The sequence below is a fragment of the Lepidochelys kempii genome, chromosome 4, assembly GCF_965140265.1.
Source record: "Lepidochelys kempii isolate rLepKem1 chromosome 4, rLepKem1.hap2, whole genome shotgun sequence".
NCBI lineage: Eukaryota > Metazoa > Chordata > Testudines > Cheloniidae > Lepidochelys > Lepidochelys kempii.
In genome coordinates this window covers 122,808,598-122,821,923 of record NC_133259.1, presented here as the reverse complement: position 1 = coordinate 122,821,923, position 13,326 = coordinate 122,808,598, and the positions used below count along the sequence as shown (strand labels likewise).

The window sequence follows — 13,326 nt, the reverse complement described above, 5'->3', positions numbered from 1 at the left end:
ACCATTAATGAGATTCCATGCTGCAGAATAATGACTATATAGGTATATATCAGTGGATTTTTAGACAGATGTTCTAGATAACTGGCTATATATGCGCATGTATACACAAGAATCTATATACATACAGCCATGTAAATGTATGCAAGCATGTATATACAGAGAGATAGTCACTATTTCTAGAACAATCTGTGCATGTTTTTCCTACATAGATTTTACTGAAACAAAGAGGAATTGGTAGTCTTTTAAGGAGCAGGTAGTTTTCAAGAAGAATTCTAGATTACCTAAATGCCAGACATTTTATGCTGCGAACTCTGCAACGTGTCAACCTGAACCTCAGTCAGAGCCCTTGCTAAACAAAGTCAATCATACTCCTCTCCTCTCCAAGGAGACAGGCCCACCTCTGACAGATTTGCGTAGTATCTGTATACCCCAGCAGGGCTTGGATAGTTAAAAGAAGAGGAAATGAAATGCATGCTGTAGTAATGAGCAATAAAACGCAAGGCAAAGGAGGTGTTTCTCCTCCCCACCCCTGGAGATCACATGGTGACCCCTGCCAGCCAATACAAAGGACGCTAGGACCCTGAGGGACCCCCTGATTCCGAATTGCACCGGCTCTGCTGCATTATAAATACTTCTCCAAAATGCACTGGCCCTCCTTTCTCGCTTTCCACGCAGCTCCGTTTGTTTCGCACTCATAAAAGCTGCTCCTCTCAGTTACTGCTTGGCGTGTTTTGTTTCTTATTTAAAGCCGGGCTCCTTTTTGTTTCTCGGCCAGTTTGCATGCATTGTTCGTCTCCCAAAATGGTTTGTGAGACTAAGATTGTGGCGGAAGATCATGAATCAATTTCAGGATCCAAAAAAGATGCGATCATTGTGTCTTCCTCCCAGATGTGGCCCTCCTTATCTGGCTCACCTTCCTCCTCCGCAGCTTCTCTGAGTGGTGTGGAAGAGGATTTCAAGAAAGACAACGTTTATATACGAGAATTTCATCCTTCCGAGCAAGAGGTGGTGCGCCGTATATTTTATGAAGGAATCATGGAAAGGATTCCTAACACCGCATTTAGAGGGTTAAAACACCACCCCCTCATTCAGTTGCTCTATGGGATACTCGCTAGTAAGTATATTCACTTTTTTTTAGGGGGCACACTTGTTCAGCAATTGTAATAAAAAGGAAGAATGGTAATAAGATCTGTGTTGAAGGATGGAGAACCCATCCCTGCATCGATCCTATTAATATTTGGTGCAGAATTGCTGTCTCAGAGCTGCTGGTGCTGGAGGGAAAGAACAGCCGCAGCCTCAGCATCTTATCCTGTCATGGTGCAAAAGTCAGGCCAGTTAAAAAGTCGCAATATTGCAAAGAGCGGATCTCTACCTCGGGCGACTGCGAGGAGCAGGAACGCAGCACTGGACCGTGAGCCCCGCTTTGGAGATCACTGCAGAGCGGAGTGTGCAACACCGATCGATGCACTCCGCCTGCACTCCGCATGCGGGCAGCAGCCAGCCTGCGAGCAACGTGTGGGTGGGGGTTCCCTGCTTGCACATGGGGTGCGCGTGGCTACTGGCTAGGGGTGGGGAGCGTCCTCCGGGGAGATAAGTTGGGGGCGGATGTTCTCTGCAGGTCTGAGGGGCTGCGTGTCCAAGGGGCTTCCCTCTAGAGGGAGCGGGGCGCGCGGCCGGCTCCGGTGGCTCTGGGTGTCTAGGAGAGGTATCCCCGGACTGGGTGTCGGGGGCAGGGACTTGCGAGCTCTGCTTCTGCCTGTGTGTGAGCGCGCGCAAGGGGAGGGGAGGGGAGGTGAGGGGGGGCCCCTGCAGCTCGCTGGGGAAGGGGGTGCAGGGGTGTGTATTGTGTGCGTCTCCCTGCACTGGCGGGCGGAGGAGAAGTGTGGGGCGGGGCGGCGGGTGCTCCTCTCTGCAAGCCTGCGGGGGTTTGCTGCCCGGGGCCGGTGCGCCCGGCGCAGCCTGGCCGGAGCGGGGCCGGGAGCTGCTGCCGCCTGTGCGGGAGGCGGCGGCGGCGAGTCCCTGCGCGGCGCAGACAGACTCGCCTTTCCAGTTATTCCAGGCCGGGATGCTGCGCTCCGCTGGGGCGGGGGGAGGTGAAGCGATGAATGGGAGCGGCGCCGCCGCCGCCGCCGCTCTCCGCCCGCCGCTTTCCCCGCTCTCTCTCGGCACCTGGGCGGGGCAGCGGCTGCAGCCGGGTTCCAGCGTTACCTAGAGACCGCCGGGCTCGGGCGCGAGACGCCGCCGCTGCGGGACGTTGGACCCGGGAGGTCTCGCGCCACCTCCTGGCTGCAGAGGCGGCGGCTGGGGTCTCCCTGCGGCGTGCAGCCGCGCGGGGCCCTGACCTCAGCGGGGTCGAGGGGCGAGACGTTGTTTGTAACCAGCGCGTATTGCAGAGAGCTGCCCGGTTTAGTATTAATTCAAAGCCGCGTGCCTTATGAGTTTATTAAACATTGCATCTTCGGGGTTGATGCAAGTTACAAAGCTGCATAAAACGTAAACTAAGGCGGGATCCCTGCCTTGGCCAGCTGGCAGCCGAGAGGAAACTAGATTGTTCCGATATTTACTTGCTCCTTGATAGGGTTTAATAGCTGAAAAAAAATTACCTCTGCAAGATAATGTCAGTTGCCGTCAATGCAAAAGCCCCCCCAAAGAAAACACCATGTGGACCCTTTTTCTCTCTCATGCCCTTGCCCTTTGCATGCGGCAAGACGGCTGGTTCCTTCACTTTTTGGGCCAGGGAGAGAGAAGGGAATGATAAAGAATGTCAGGTAACTTTGTAATTATTGGTAAGATACTAAATGCACCTGAGAACAATGAAGTCTATGCCCGCCTCTCTCTGTGTGCCTATGTGATTGATCTAAAAACATCCTTGCTTAAGATTCACAGCTTTCAAAGTGGTAAGTGATGATGGGGCCAGCAGCCATCTCAGTGCTGTCTGCTGTTTTATTTTCGGTAGGCCAGCATTACGTTGCTTCCTGATACTGAAGCAGGCTAGTGTAAGGTTTTGGGATGACTGGCCCTTAGGGACCTTCTGGAAAACCTGTATAACTTCCAGTGACCAAAATAATTAATTAATAAGCACACAGCTACTGGGTGGTGTGCACAAAATATCTTCCTTAGTCACAGTTGTGCTTTGTCCCCTGTAGTGCTGTAGAAATGGAAAGTCACATGTGGACATCTTGGTTTTAGTGCTTTGATTTCTCTGCAGGGACTGGTGATGCAGTCAAATCTTGTCTGAGCAGCAATCGCAGACATATCTTAATAGAGACACCATCTGTCTTTGATATTTGTGTGACGCAATGATATTTGCAGGATTTTTCAACTGTGGCAAGTTGGATGGGAGCTTTTACAGAAACACACTGCAAAATCCTTCATCAAATGTGATATAATTATTATAGTTGAATTTTTTAAAGTAACTTGTGAATTGGGAGTCTTAAATAAAACTTTTTACAGGCTGTTCTTAAATGAAAAATGTGCTATTAATCTAAAATACATTATTGTGAAAATGTAAATTGATTAGCTTTTGTTTATATTGTACAAATGTATGTTATGTCTGATTTTTTTTTTAAATGGGTTTCTATTCCGAAATCAACACTAAATTCTCTTTTCTGACAGGTATCGTTTATTTCTCTTCCTTATCTCCATAGTAATATGCTTTGTTGTGACCAAGTCCTTGCTGCTGACCTGCTGTTTGCCCATCTTTCTGATGGGTATGAGGTACTACTTCAGTAGAAAAGTTATCCTCAGCTATCTCGAGTGCGCGCTGCATACGGACATGTCTGATATTGAGAATTATTACATGAAACCACCAGGTGAGTATTAATTCCATGGAGGGAACATTCACCAAATCCTGCTCATGGAAAAATGGCCTTTTAATAGCTTTTCTCATGTCAACAGCACTGAGAAATCTTACAAATGGCCAGAATGCAACCTGCTGGCTGCACAAAATATGAGGAACCACCCTAATCTTTAATACGGATATACAGCCCAGGGAGCCTACAGGTTCCAGAATGCAGTGCTCGCTCAATTTCAGCATTCTGGCATAGTAGCTGGGATCATGGAGAAGCACTGCATGCTGGACCTATAGTTTCCTTGGGATGCACTTTTGTGTTAAAGGTAGTTGCGCCAGTCTGTTCTATTTAATGAGAATTATATCCATTGGACTCTATAAGTTGCCCATGCATCCTCCAGCTGACAGCATCCAGCACAGGGTGGGACAGGGAGATGGAAGGAATTTTAGCAAAACTGCTTAGAAGGACCCACTTGCATACCACCACTTCAGATTTGGGAGCCACACATTTTAGTTAGTCTGTATATTTTCATATATCATTCAAGAAGAACTTCCCATAAACAAGTGTTTTGGAAGAGGTATGAAGCAGGTAGGTAAAGAGGTACTGTCTATCTGCACATGTGATGTATGCATCTATATATTCATAATGTGTGTGTACTGTGTGTTATACAATTCTTATTTTTTGTTACGTAAATATGTTGTTAGGGTCTCCTAAATGCTCACAAATAGAAGGTGAATTGTCACAGGAATCTGTCAAAGAAACAGAGGAAAGGGAAAACCTTGTTTTTAAATTATATATATTTTTTGTTTTAATTTATGATAGACACCAATATATGGGGATATTTGAGTTCCCCTTGATACCTAATATGGGTGATTAATATTTGAGGCTACAAATATATTTCATTAGTGACTGGTTAGGAGTGTAAAGCTAATGGCCAGTAACTTTCTGAAGCCAGGTTATTATTGCTACTGTAGACTTTTTTTTTTAATGTGTTTTCATTTTCCCCCGGCAACATTTCTGTTCTGCAAGTGTAAGATCCTCCTACTGGCCATTTCTAGAGGATTAACATATTATAATACAACAACCAAGTACATTTTTTCTCCATTTCCAACATTCAGTATTCTTTAAAAAAATTGTTCATTCTGTAATAAAAATATTAATACGCCTTTGAACAATTTCTTTCGGATCTTGTTTCTCATCTAAATACATTAACTGGTTCTCACAAATATTATGTCTGATTCTACAGTGTCTAATTTAAATTGGGAAGATCAGTGTTTTATAGCAATTGACTGATTTGGGGTGATGTATAGTGTGCATGTAATTAAAATGTCAAACTTCATTAAAGGAGGTGCTACCTTAAAAATAAGGGTTAAAAATGAAAAATGTTTAACCTCTGCAGTGGTTATTAATGAAAGAAAGTGTGGGCTCTTGTGCAGCTTTTTTGACAAGTGATCTGGAATTCTTGACAAAGGGTATAATCTGAATTTGAAAAGTGTTTTTAGACATGCATCTTTCATTAACGCTTGTGAGTTGTATGGCTAGTGCTCAAGTTATGAATCTCAATGAATATATTTACAGCATTAGTATGTATAGAAAATTAAGTTAGAAAATGTACTCAGATGAAGAATGAGAAACTTCAGTAGTTATTTGCTTTACGTTACTGCAGAGAACAAGTAATCAGTGCAATCACATTCTCTTTATGAATGAGACGCATCTGATTTTTACAGTGTTAAACTCTGCCTTTATTTACTGACATCATGGGTCATTCAATTTTGGAATAAACTCATGGACTTCCCTCTTGGTTTAATCTGTCAGAATTTAAACACGAGTAGACAGGGTTCAAATGTGCCTTAAATGGCAGGTTTACGCCAGATTTATAGTATCAGTACTGCTTATTGAAGGGTTGCTCATGTCAGAAGTGTTGAACAACTTGGCACAATTCATAGCCTCTGCTGAGGAGAGCTTCAGGGCCAGAACGGGACTGAAACTGCAGGTCAGGGTTGAGGCTTAGTGGTGAAGCTACTAGGTGCAAGCTTTATTATATGTGTGGGGAAGCTTCCAATGCACCTACCTATTCAATGTGGAACCCTATGTAATGCTAGCTGGCCTCTGTTTTCATGAGCATCAAATTCACCCTTCCCTCCTATTCCCAAAACATATACAGCTTTCAGTTTCACATTCCCTCCCTTTGATTTAAGATATCAAGACAAACTGTCATTTTTCCAGCACTGCCTTGAATGTGGTAGGCTTTTGAGATTGTAAAGTTTGCTTACATCCTGGAGGTGGCTTGGAGTGTGGATGAGTAAGTCAGTTGTATGCTAAGCCAGTTATATTCTATCAGTTTGCACAACATGCAGACGTGATGATATACAAATTCCAACCACAAGTATTTTATTCCTCATAATCTGCTGTTAGGACACAAGCCACAAATTATTACAGTGCTCTCAAATGAAAAGTGCTGGCTCCCTGTTACAACTTGTACAGTACTGACAGCAACTACATAGATAATTTGCTAACACCTTTTCTGAAACCAAGGTGTGAGTGAACTCCCATAAGTTTCACAAGCTCACCAGAGTCTTCTGTGTTCTCCATTATTTTGCTTAAAACTGGATTTAAATCCCTTTATTTTTCCATGAAAATATTCCTGTATCATCGCCAGACTTGCAAACCTTTCTCTGCAGGTATGGAGGGGAAATCATGCTGTCCTCAGGACTGAGTGAAAAAACACAAAAAAATGGAATCCTAATATTTGAGTGGAACGTAAACATCAAGACAGATAAACGTTAAGGCTGGGATTTTCAAATACTTGGTTCCCAACTCCCATTAAATTCAATTAGTTGGATGCCTAACTCCCTTTGGCTCCTTGGATATCCCTATGTAAGTGCTTGCTATTTTTGAATTTGAACGTGGAGGATATGGGAACAGTGTTTCATACAGTGGTACATCAGAAAAAGGACAGATGGCCAGTCTTGAAACTGCTAGAACCATAATGTCTGATCATGCTGCCATTGAAGAAGTTTTGCTATTATCTTTGATGGGATCAGGATTATTTATTTGTAGTGCACTAGCAACTGGAGGCCCTAATGAGGAGCAGAGCTCGGTTGTACAGTGAGACGTACAGACGTGTGGTATGTATGGCAGTTGTAGGCCAGATATAGCAATAGCCCACAGTGAACAAATATGACAAAACACTGTTTAAAAATGACCCAAAAGATCTGATCTATAGGGACTCAGTAGGCAGTATATGGGGTCACTTTTACAGACATTAACCAGAAAGGACACAGCTTCCAATGTGTTTTGAAATCCCAGCCAGAGTAATTACTAATGGAAGCTTTGAAGTGAATTGCCTCTGTTGCTATTTCATGACCTTTGGTATAGATGCATTACTTACTCATCAGGCTTGAAGACCCAATGTTCAGCAATTCTTTGCATTATTGGTGTGGTGTTGTTTTTTCTTTCTACATGTTTTGTAGAATAGCTGTTTCTTTCTGATCCACTGGTCCCAAATAAATGTATTTTAGTTATTGCTGGTTTTTAAGTTTTCTCTAGTGCTCAGATACTTGGAGATGGGCTCTGTATATACAGATAAATACATAATGCTGACTGGAGTTTTGCAGAATTAGATTTGACAAAACTCAGTTTTTCAGTTTTCTCTCTTACTTGCCCCATTATTTAGGGACCGATCTAGCAAAGCACTTATGCACACACTTAACTGTAAGCACACAAGTAATCCAATTGACTGCAACTGACTTTAATAGGATACTCATATGTTTAGTACTCTCCTGGATTGGGGATTTAGTGCATAAGAGCAGATTATTAAAACACCCTGATGCTGTAAGTAATCTTGTCTTTCTAATTTTAAAAATGTGAAAAGACTAACATTTCATGTTTGAAATGATGGCATTGACACATTCTTCCCAGATACTAAGAAAGAGTAGTGGGGAAAACATTACAGATGACGGGGCATCACTGTTAATTGTGAGTGACTTGAATTTTAGTGTAAAGAAATTAATCTTTATTGCCTGTCAGGGAAATAGATGAGCTGAATTTTTGGAAGTGACTAGCCTTACATTTAATGATAGATTCACTTATCTGTCTTTAGAAAATTTCTGAGTCTAATGTTGTCGTGTGTGGGCTCTACGATGTAATTAAGTTTTTAAATCAGTAGTTGCAACAGTGAGAAGTTAATTTGAAATTGAACCCTGCCTCTAGTAGTTCTTAACATAAATAAGATGTGCACAGCTGGATTTTTGTGTACAGTACTTTTGTGGTATGACAGTTTTATTGCCTAATCAATTTCACAGTGTCTTCTTAAGTTTTAACTGTAACATTCTTTCACAGTTTTGATGTTTTGTATATTTTTGTAGTGGCTCAGGATTCTTCAAAAATTGGGATCTAGACTGGAAAACCAATGGAAAATTAAGTAGTTGCCACTAAAAAGGATGATCACTTTTAAGCCAAGTAAATCTAGCCTTTTTATCATTTGAATTCTGGTTAAATGTGTTAAAATCTGACAATAGCCTGGGTATTTAGGATTTTTCTGTATTCTGAGTGGCTGCAACTTAATATATGGTGTCTTATTAACTGATTCGGACTGGTGTAAAAGGCTGTGAACACACTCCTATTGCAAAAACAAAAGGAGACTTGTGGCACCTGAGAGACTAACAAATTTATTTGAGCATAAGCTTTCGTGAGCTACAGCTCACTTCATCAGATGCATTCAGTGGAAAATAAACTTCAAAAACAGACTCCAACGAGAGACTGCTGAATTGGAATTAATTTGCAAACTGGATACAATTAACTTAGGCTTGAATAAAGACTGGGAGTGGATGGATCATTACACAAAGTAAAACTATTTCTCCATGTTTATTCTCCCCACCCCCCACTGTTCCTCAGACATTCTTGTCAATTGCTGGAAATGGCCCACCTTGATTATCACTACAAAAGGTGTCGGTGTCCTCCTCTTCGTCCCCCCCCTCCTTACAGTGTGTATGGTAACACCCATTGTTTCATGTTCTCTATGTATATAAATCTCCCCACTGTATTTTCCACTGAATGCGTCCGATGAAGTGAGCTGTAGCTTACGAAAGCTTGTGCTCAAATAAATTTGTTAGTCTCTAAGGTGCCAAAAGTACTCCTTTTCTTTTTGCGAATACAGACTAACACAGCTGCTACTCTGACTCCTATTGCAGTTTAGTTTAAATTGACCAGGAACAGGTTTAATCTAAAGTGAAGTAAGCTACTCTTAGATTGAAATGACAGGAGTTTATACTGGTTTATCTCAACCCTTTTAACTGAATTTATTTAACGAAACTGGTGCAGGCTTTCAGAGTGACCAGCTCAGTCAGTGGGCTAGATTGTGATCTTGTCTTACGTGTCCAGGCAGGAGAGTAAGAGGACATAAGACCCCACCCTCCTGAATCCAGGTCTGGTGCTGAGCACAGCCCCTGCATTCCCTGTCCCCTTCACCCTTTTCCCTCCCAAGGAAATGGGCAGAGCATGTACCGCTGCCCTCGATGCACCAGTGGGTAGAGTTAGGCTGGCACAAGGGGGATGGTAAGTTGCACTCTGTATTTAAGAAAAAGGAGCAAGGGAGAAGTGGTGATTCCAGTACAGTTTCTTCGAGGGCTCTTCCTTGAGTGGCACAGCTACACAGGGCAGAGCCCCAGAGAGGTAGGCCCCTGTCCTACTTCAGTGAATTTGATAGAAGTTTTGCCAGTATTGTGACTTTATTCTAGTCTAGCTGAGATCAGAAATTTGTCCAGTGAGTTTATTTGTCCGTTAACTAAGGAGTGGGTCAGTTACACAGAGGAGTATTGGTAACTTATTTTATCTCGGAATTTTCTTTTTGGTGGCCTCTTGTCTAGCTAGAGATCAGAGAATTCTGTGCTTTATGCTGTAGTTCTTGGGCCTGCTTCCTCTCATCCTACAATGGGTTTATGCCACTGGAACACCATTTACCTCCTTACCAGTTTAGAGAGTTCAGAACCTGGCCCCTTGATATTAAATGAAGGGCCCCATCCTGAAAACATTTGCACGTGTAAGTAGCCCTGTTGCATACAGTAGAGTTATGCTGGGTATGTCTACACAGCAAAGAAAAACCCACAACTGGCCTGTGCCAGCTGACTTGGGTTGTGGGGCAGTTTTAATGCTGTATAGACTTATGGGTGTGGGCTGGAGCCTGGGCTTTGGGACCCTCCCACCCCACCGGGTCCTAGAGGACCCTAGAGGGTCTTTTCTGTTGAGAAGTCAGATCCTTAAAACTATTTTGAAACCCTCACACAATTGCTTTATTAAAGAGGATGAAGGTAGGAACACTTGAAGTTAAAATTGCCTGATATTTTCCATTATAAGGCTCTGTTTTCAGTTGCTTATAACTTTGCCCAGTTTAAACTGTTTGGGCTGAAATTTTCCATGCTGTGTGGGTGTCTGCCTCAGGTTGACAGGATTTATGTATTGTATTTTTCTTTGAAAAAAATTAACAAAAATGGGTCAGCTGAGAAAAAAATGTTTTTGCCCACGTTAACAAATTGGTTGTAAGGATTTCCTCCGAGATTGTTGTATAACTTCATTGGTGTGTTAGATACAGAAACTCTCATGGCTACCACCGTTAAAGTGTTATTTCCTTTTAATTGCCCACCTGAGCTTGAAAAAATAAAGTCCTCAAAGTAAAGGTTGAAATACTGCAAAATTTGATGTCATCTGTTCGTTTTACCTAACTAGGGTGTTGGGTTTCTTCAAGAGCCTGATTGCATATGTGCAAATGGGATAGAAGTGCATTATCAAGCTCCATCCCTCATCTTTGTCTGTCTGTTCCATTTTTGCTAACAGGAAGGGTATTAATGTGCAGAATTCTGCTCTTGAATATGTATATCCATAAACTAAAAGCAGATCTCACTTGAGATGTACCATCTTTGATAGTTTCCTGTATTAACATTAGATTCCTCATGGTACATTTTGCAATATGCAATAACAAATTATTTTTGTGTTACTAGAAAACCTGGATTAAAATATATACATAGCCCATAATTGTACATACAGATATATATATATTATGCAAGAATATATTAAATTAATAATGGGATTGGTGGTTTGTGATTTTTTGAATCCCATAACAAGCCATGTGTATCAGTATTATAAGGTTTTTAATAGGCCCCCCATATATAAAAGTGCCATTAATTAAACTGTCATGCTGGAAGTTGCAAGTGGAGTAAAGTAGACATCAGCAGTTACGCAGAGGTAATTATTTTTTCAAGACTTTCAAACAGAAGCAACGCAAGGACATTTTAAAAGTAAAATTACAGTAGCATCATTCATTTCTGTTTGCTCTACATCTTAGAGTAGCTTTTAAAAACACTTTGATTTCTCATAATTTTTTCTGACTGCATTCTACTAGCCAGCTTCTCTTGTGTGTATTAATGTACATCCTAAGGGGCCGTGTGGAAATATAATCCCCAGTTTGAAAGTGAAGCATTGGCATCAATGGCTGCAACCAGTGGCTGGCTCTTTTTTCCCAGTTGCATGTTTGTCCTCTTCTCCCTCCTCTCATCCCCTTGCCTAGGAATAATTGCCAAAATGGGTGCCTAAAGTTAGGTTCCTAGCCTAAGATTTTCAAAGAGGGTCTTAAAATGAGGCGCCATGCTTGGGTACCTAAATAAGTGGCAAAATTTTCAGAAGTGCTGACATCCATTGAGACACAACTTTGGATTTAGGAGTCTGACTTTTAGCGCCTGTTTTTGAAAATCTGCACCCTTAAGAGCCAGATAGGCAAAATCAATGAGTGTTAGGCATCTCAGTGCTTTTGAAAGTCCCAGTGGGTGCTTATCTGCTTCTTTAGGCGACTTAATACCTTTGAAAATCTGGCCCTACATCCTTATTTGGTACTTAAATAAGAGTTCTGATTTTCAAAAGTGCCAAACGCTATTTGTTCCCACTGACCTCAGTGAGAGGTAATGAGTGGGTACTCAGCGCCATTTACATATAAGATGCCTAAATAAAGATTTAGGAACCTAAGTTTAGACACTTACTTTTTTAAAATCTTGGCTGTACTGTTACCCTGGTTGTACTGTCCATGGCTGTCTCTAACACAGGATTTCTTTTTGTATTGCAGTATTACTGAAGATTTTTTTTAAAAATCATAACAAAGCTGTGTACTGCTACATCATCAGATGTAACCCCAGACTGCTGCAGGGGAGAGCAACATAGCCGAACATTTTGTCAATACCTGGTTCTGTAGTAGTTAGGAGAGCACTGTAAAGCCTTTTGTTGTGCTTTTTTTTTTTTTTTTTTTAAAGACCTAAGGAATAAAGTGGAAAGTTCACCAGTGGTTCATAGCATAGTTTTAGTTTTTTCTTGCAAGAAGCAAGGAATTACTCAGGAATCTTGTTCTGACAAGTGCTTCGTGAGATCATTCTGTAATCTTCTGATCTAAAACCATCAAACAGTGTGTCTCCCCCCCTTCCCCCCCGCATCTGTTATTCCTATTCGGTGCCAATCATGATACAACTTTTGCTAATGGCAAAATAAAATCACTAAAAAGCCTGAGTTATGCTTTATATGAATAATTTAACACTTATGCAACAGTTAATAATGCTCTAATAAACGATACAGACATGAGTGGTTACAAGCGTGCGATTTTTCAGCTTAGGGCGTATCTATACGACAGGCACTGCAGTGTTACTGCTGCTGCTCTGCCACTGTGGCTCTGTAGTGTAGACTCCTCCTATGCTGACAGAAGGGGTTTTTGTGTCCGTGTAGGTAATCTGCATTGACCATTGACCTAGCTGCATCTACACTGGGGGAAGGTTGGTTTAACTGTGGTGCTCTGAGGTGTGGATGTTTTACTCCCCGGAGCAACATAGCTAGTTTGATCTAAATTTTAAGTGTAGACCAGGGCTATAAGGGTATGTCTAAACAGCAAAAGCTGTGTGCAGGCTAGCCTACTTGAAGTCCCTTGCATCCAGCTCGTGTGGGTACCAGTAGCACAACATGGGTTTCTGAACGTGCCAGCAAGCGGCATACCTGTCCAGGAGCTGTGCCAGGCATGTACTGCCGATGCTGAAGACTGCACTGCCCTGTCTTCACTGCTGCTGTTACCTGCACTAGCTGGATTCAAGTTAGCTTGGGCAGGCTAGTCCATGCATAGCCTTTGCTGTGTAGACATACTCTGTTAGATGATTATAAGACATGTTTATAAGCAGCCTGTTGACCTGTTGGACTCTCACAATAAGTTGATTAGCCATTTATTAAAACATCTGCTAATCATTTAATCTTTTTATAAGCAATTTTTCAATGTATCATCAATATAAAATGTGACCAACATCTCTTTTAAGAATGGAAAGTGTGGAAATACCTGGCAGGAAATGACAATTCTGCCTTTTTACGGGTGTGAGAGCTCCTACAATTTAACAGCAAGTTAGGGTTTGATATTTTTTTAAGCCTAATTCGGCAAGTAGAAAAATATGAATTTTTAAAAAATGGATCTCAGAAAAGATTCATTTAGCTTTGTGTATTTTAAAAAATCAACTGAACGGGA

At 41.9% G+C, this 13,326-nt stretch overlaps 1 protein-coding gene across 3 annotated transcripts in view; it reads left to right on the top strand.

The window, feature by feature from the left end:
* Positions 1-382: 382 nt before the first annotated feature.
* NAT8L (N-acetyltransferase 8 like) overlaps positions 383-13,326 on the top strand; it is a 52,507-nt gene continuing 39,563 nt past the window's right edge. Inside the window, exons 1-2 of one of the 3 annotated variants that reach the window (XM_073342731.1) lie at positions 383-1,114; positions 3,648-3,812. In XM_073342731.1, coding sequence (XP_073198832.1) covers positions 781-1,114; positions 3,648-3,812 — 499 coding nt within the window. In that variant the 5' untranslated portion in view covers positions 383-780. The other 2 variants (XM_073342732.1, XM_073342734.1) reach the window with 2 other exon arrangements.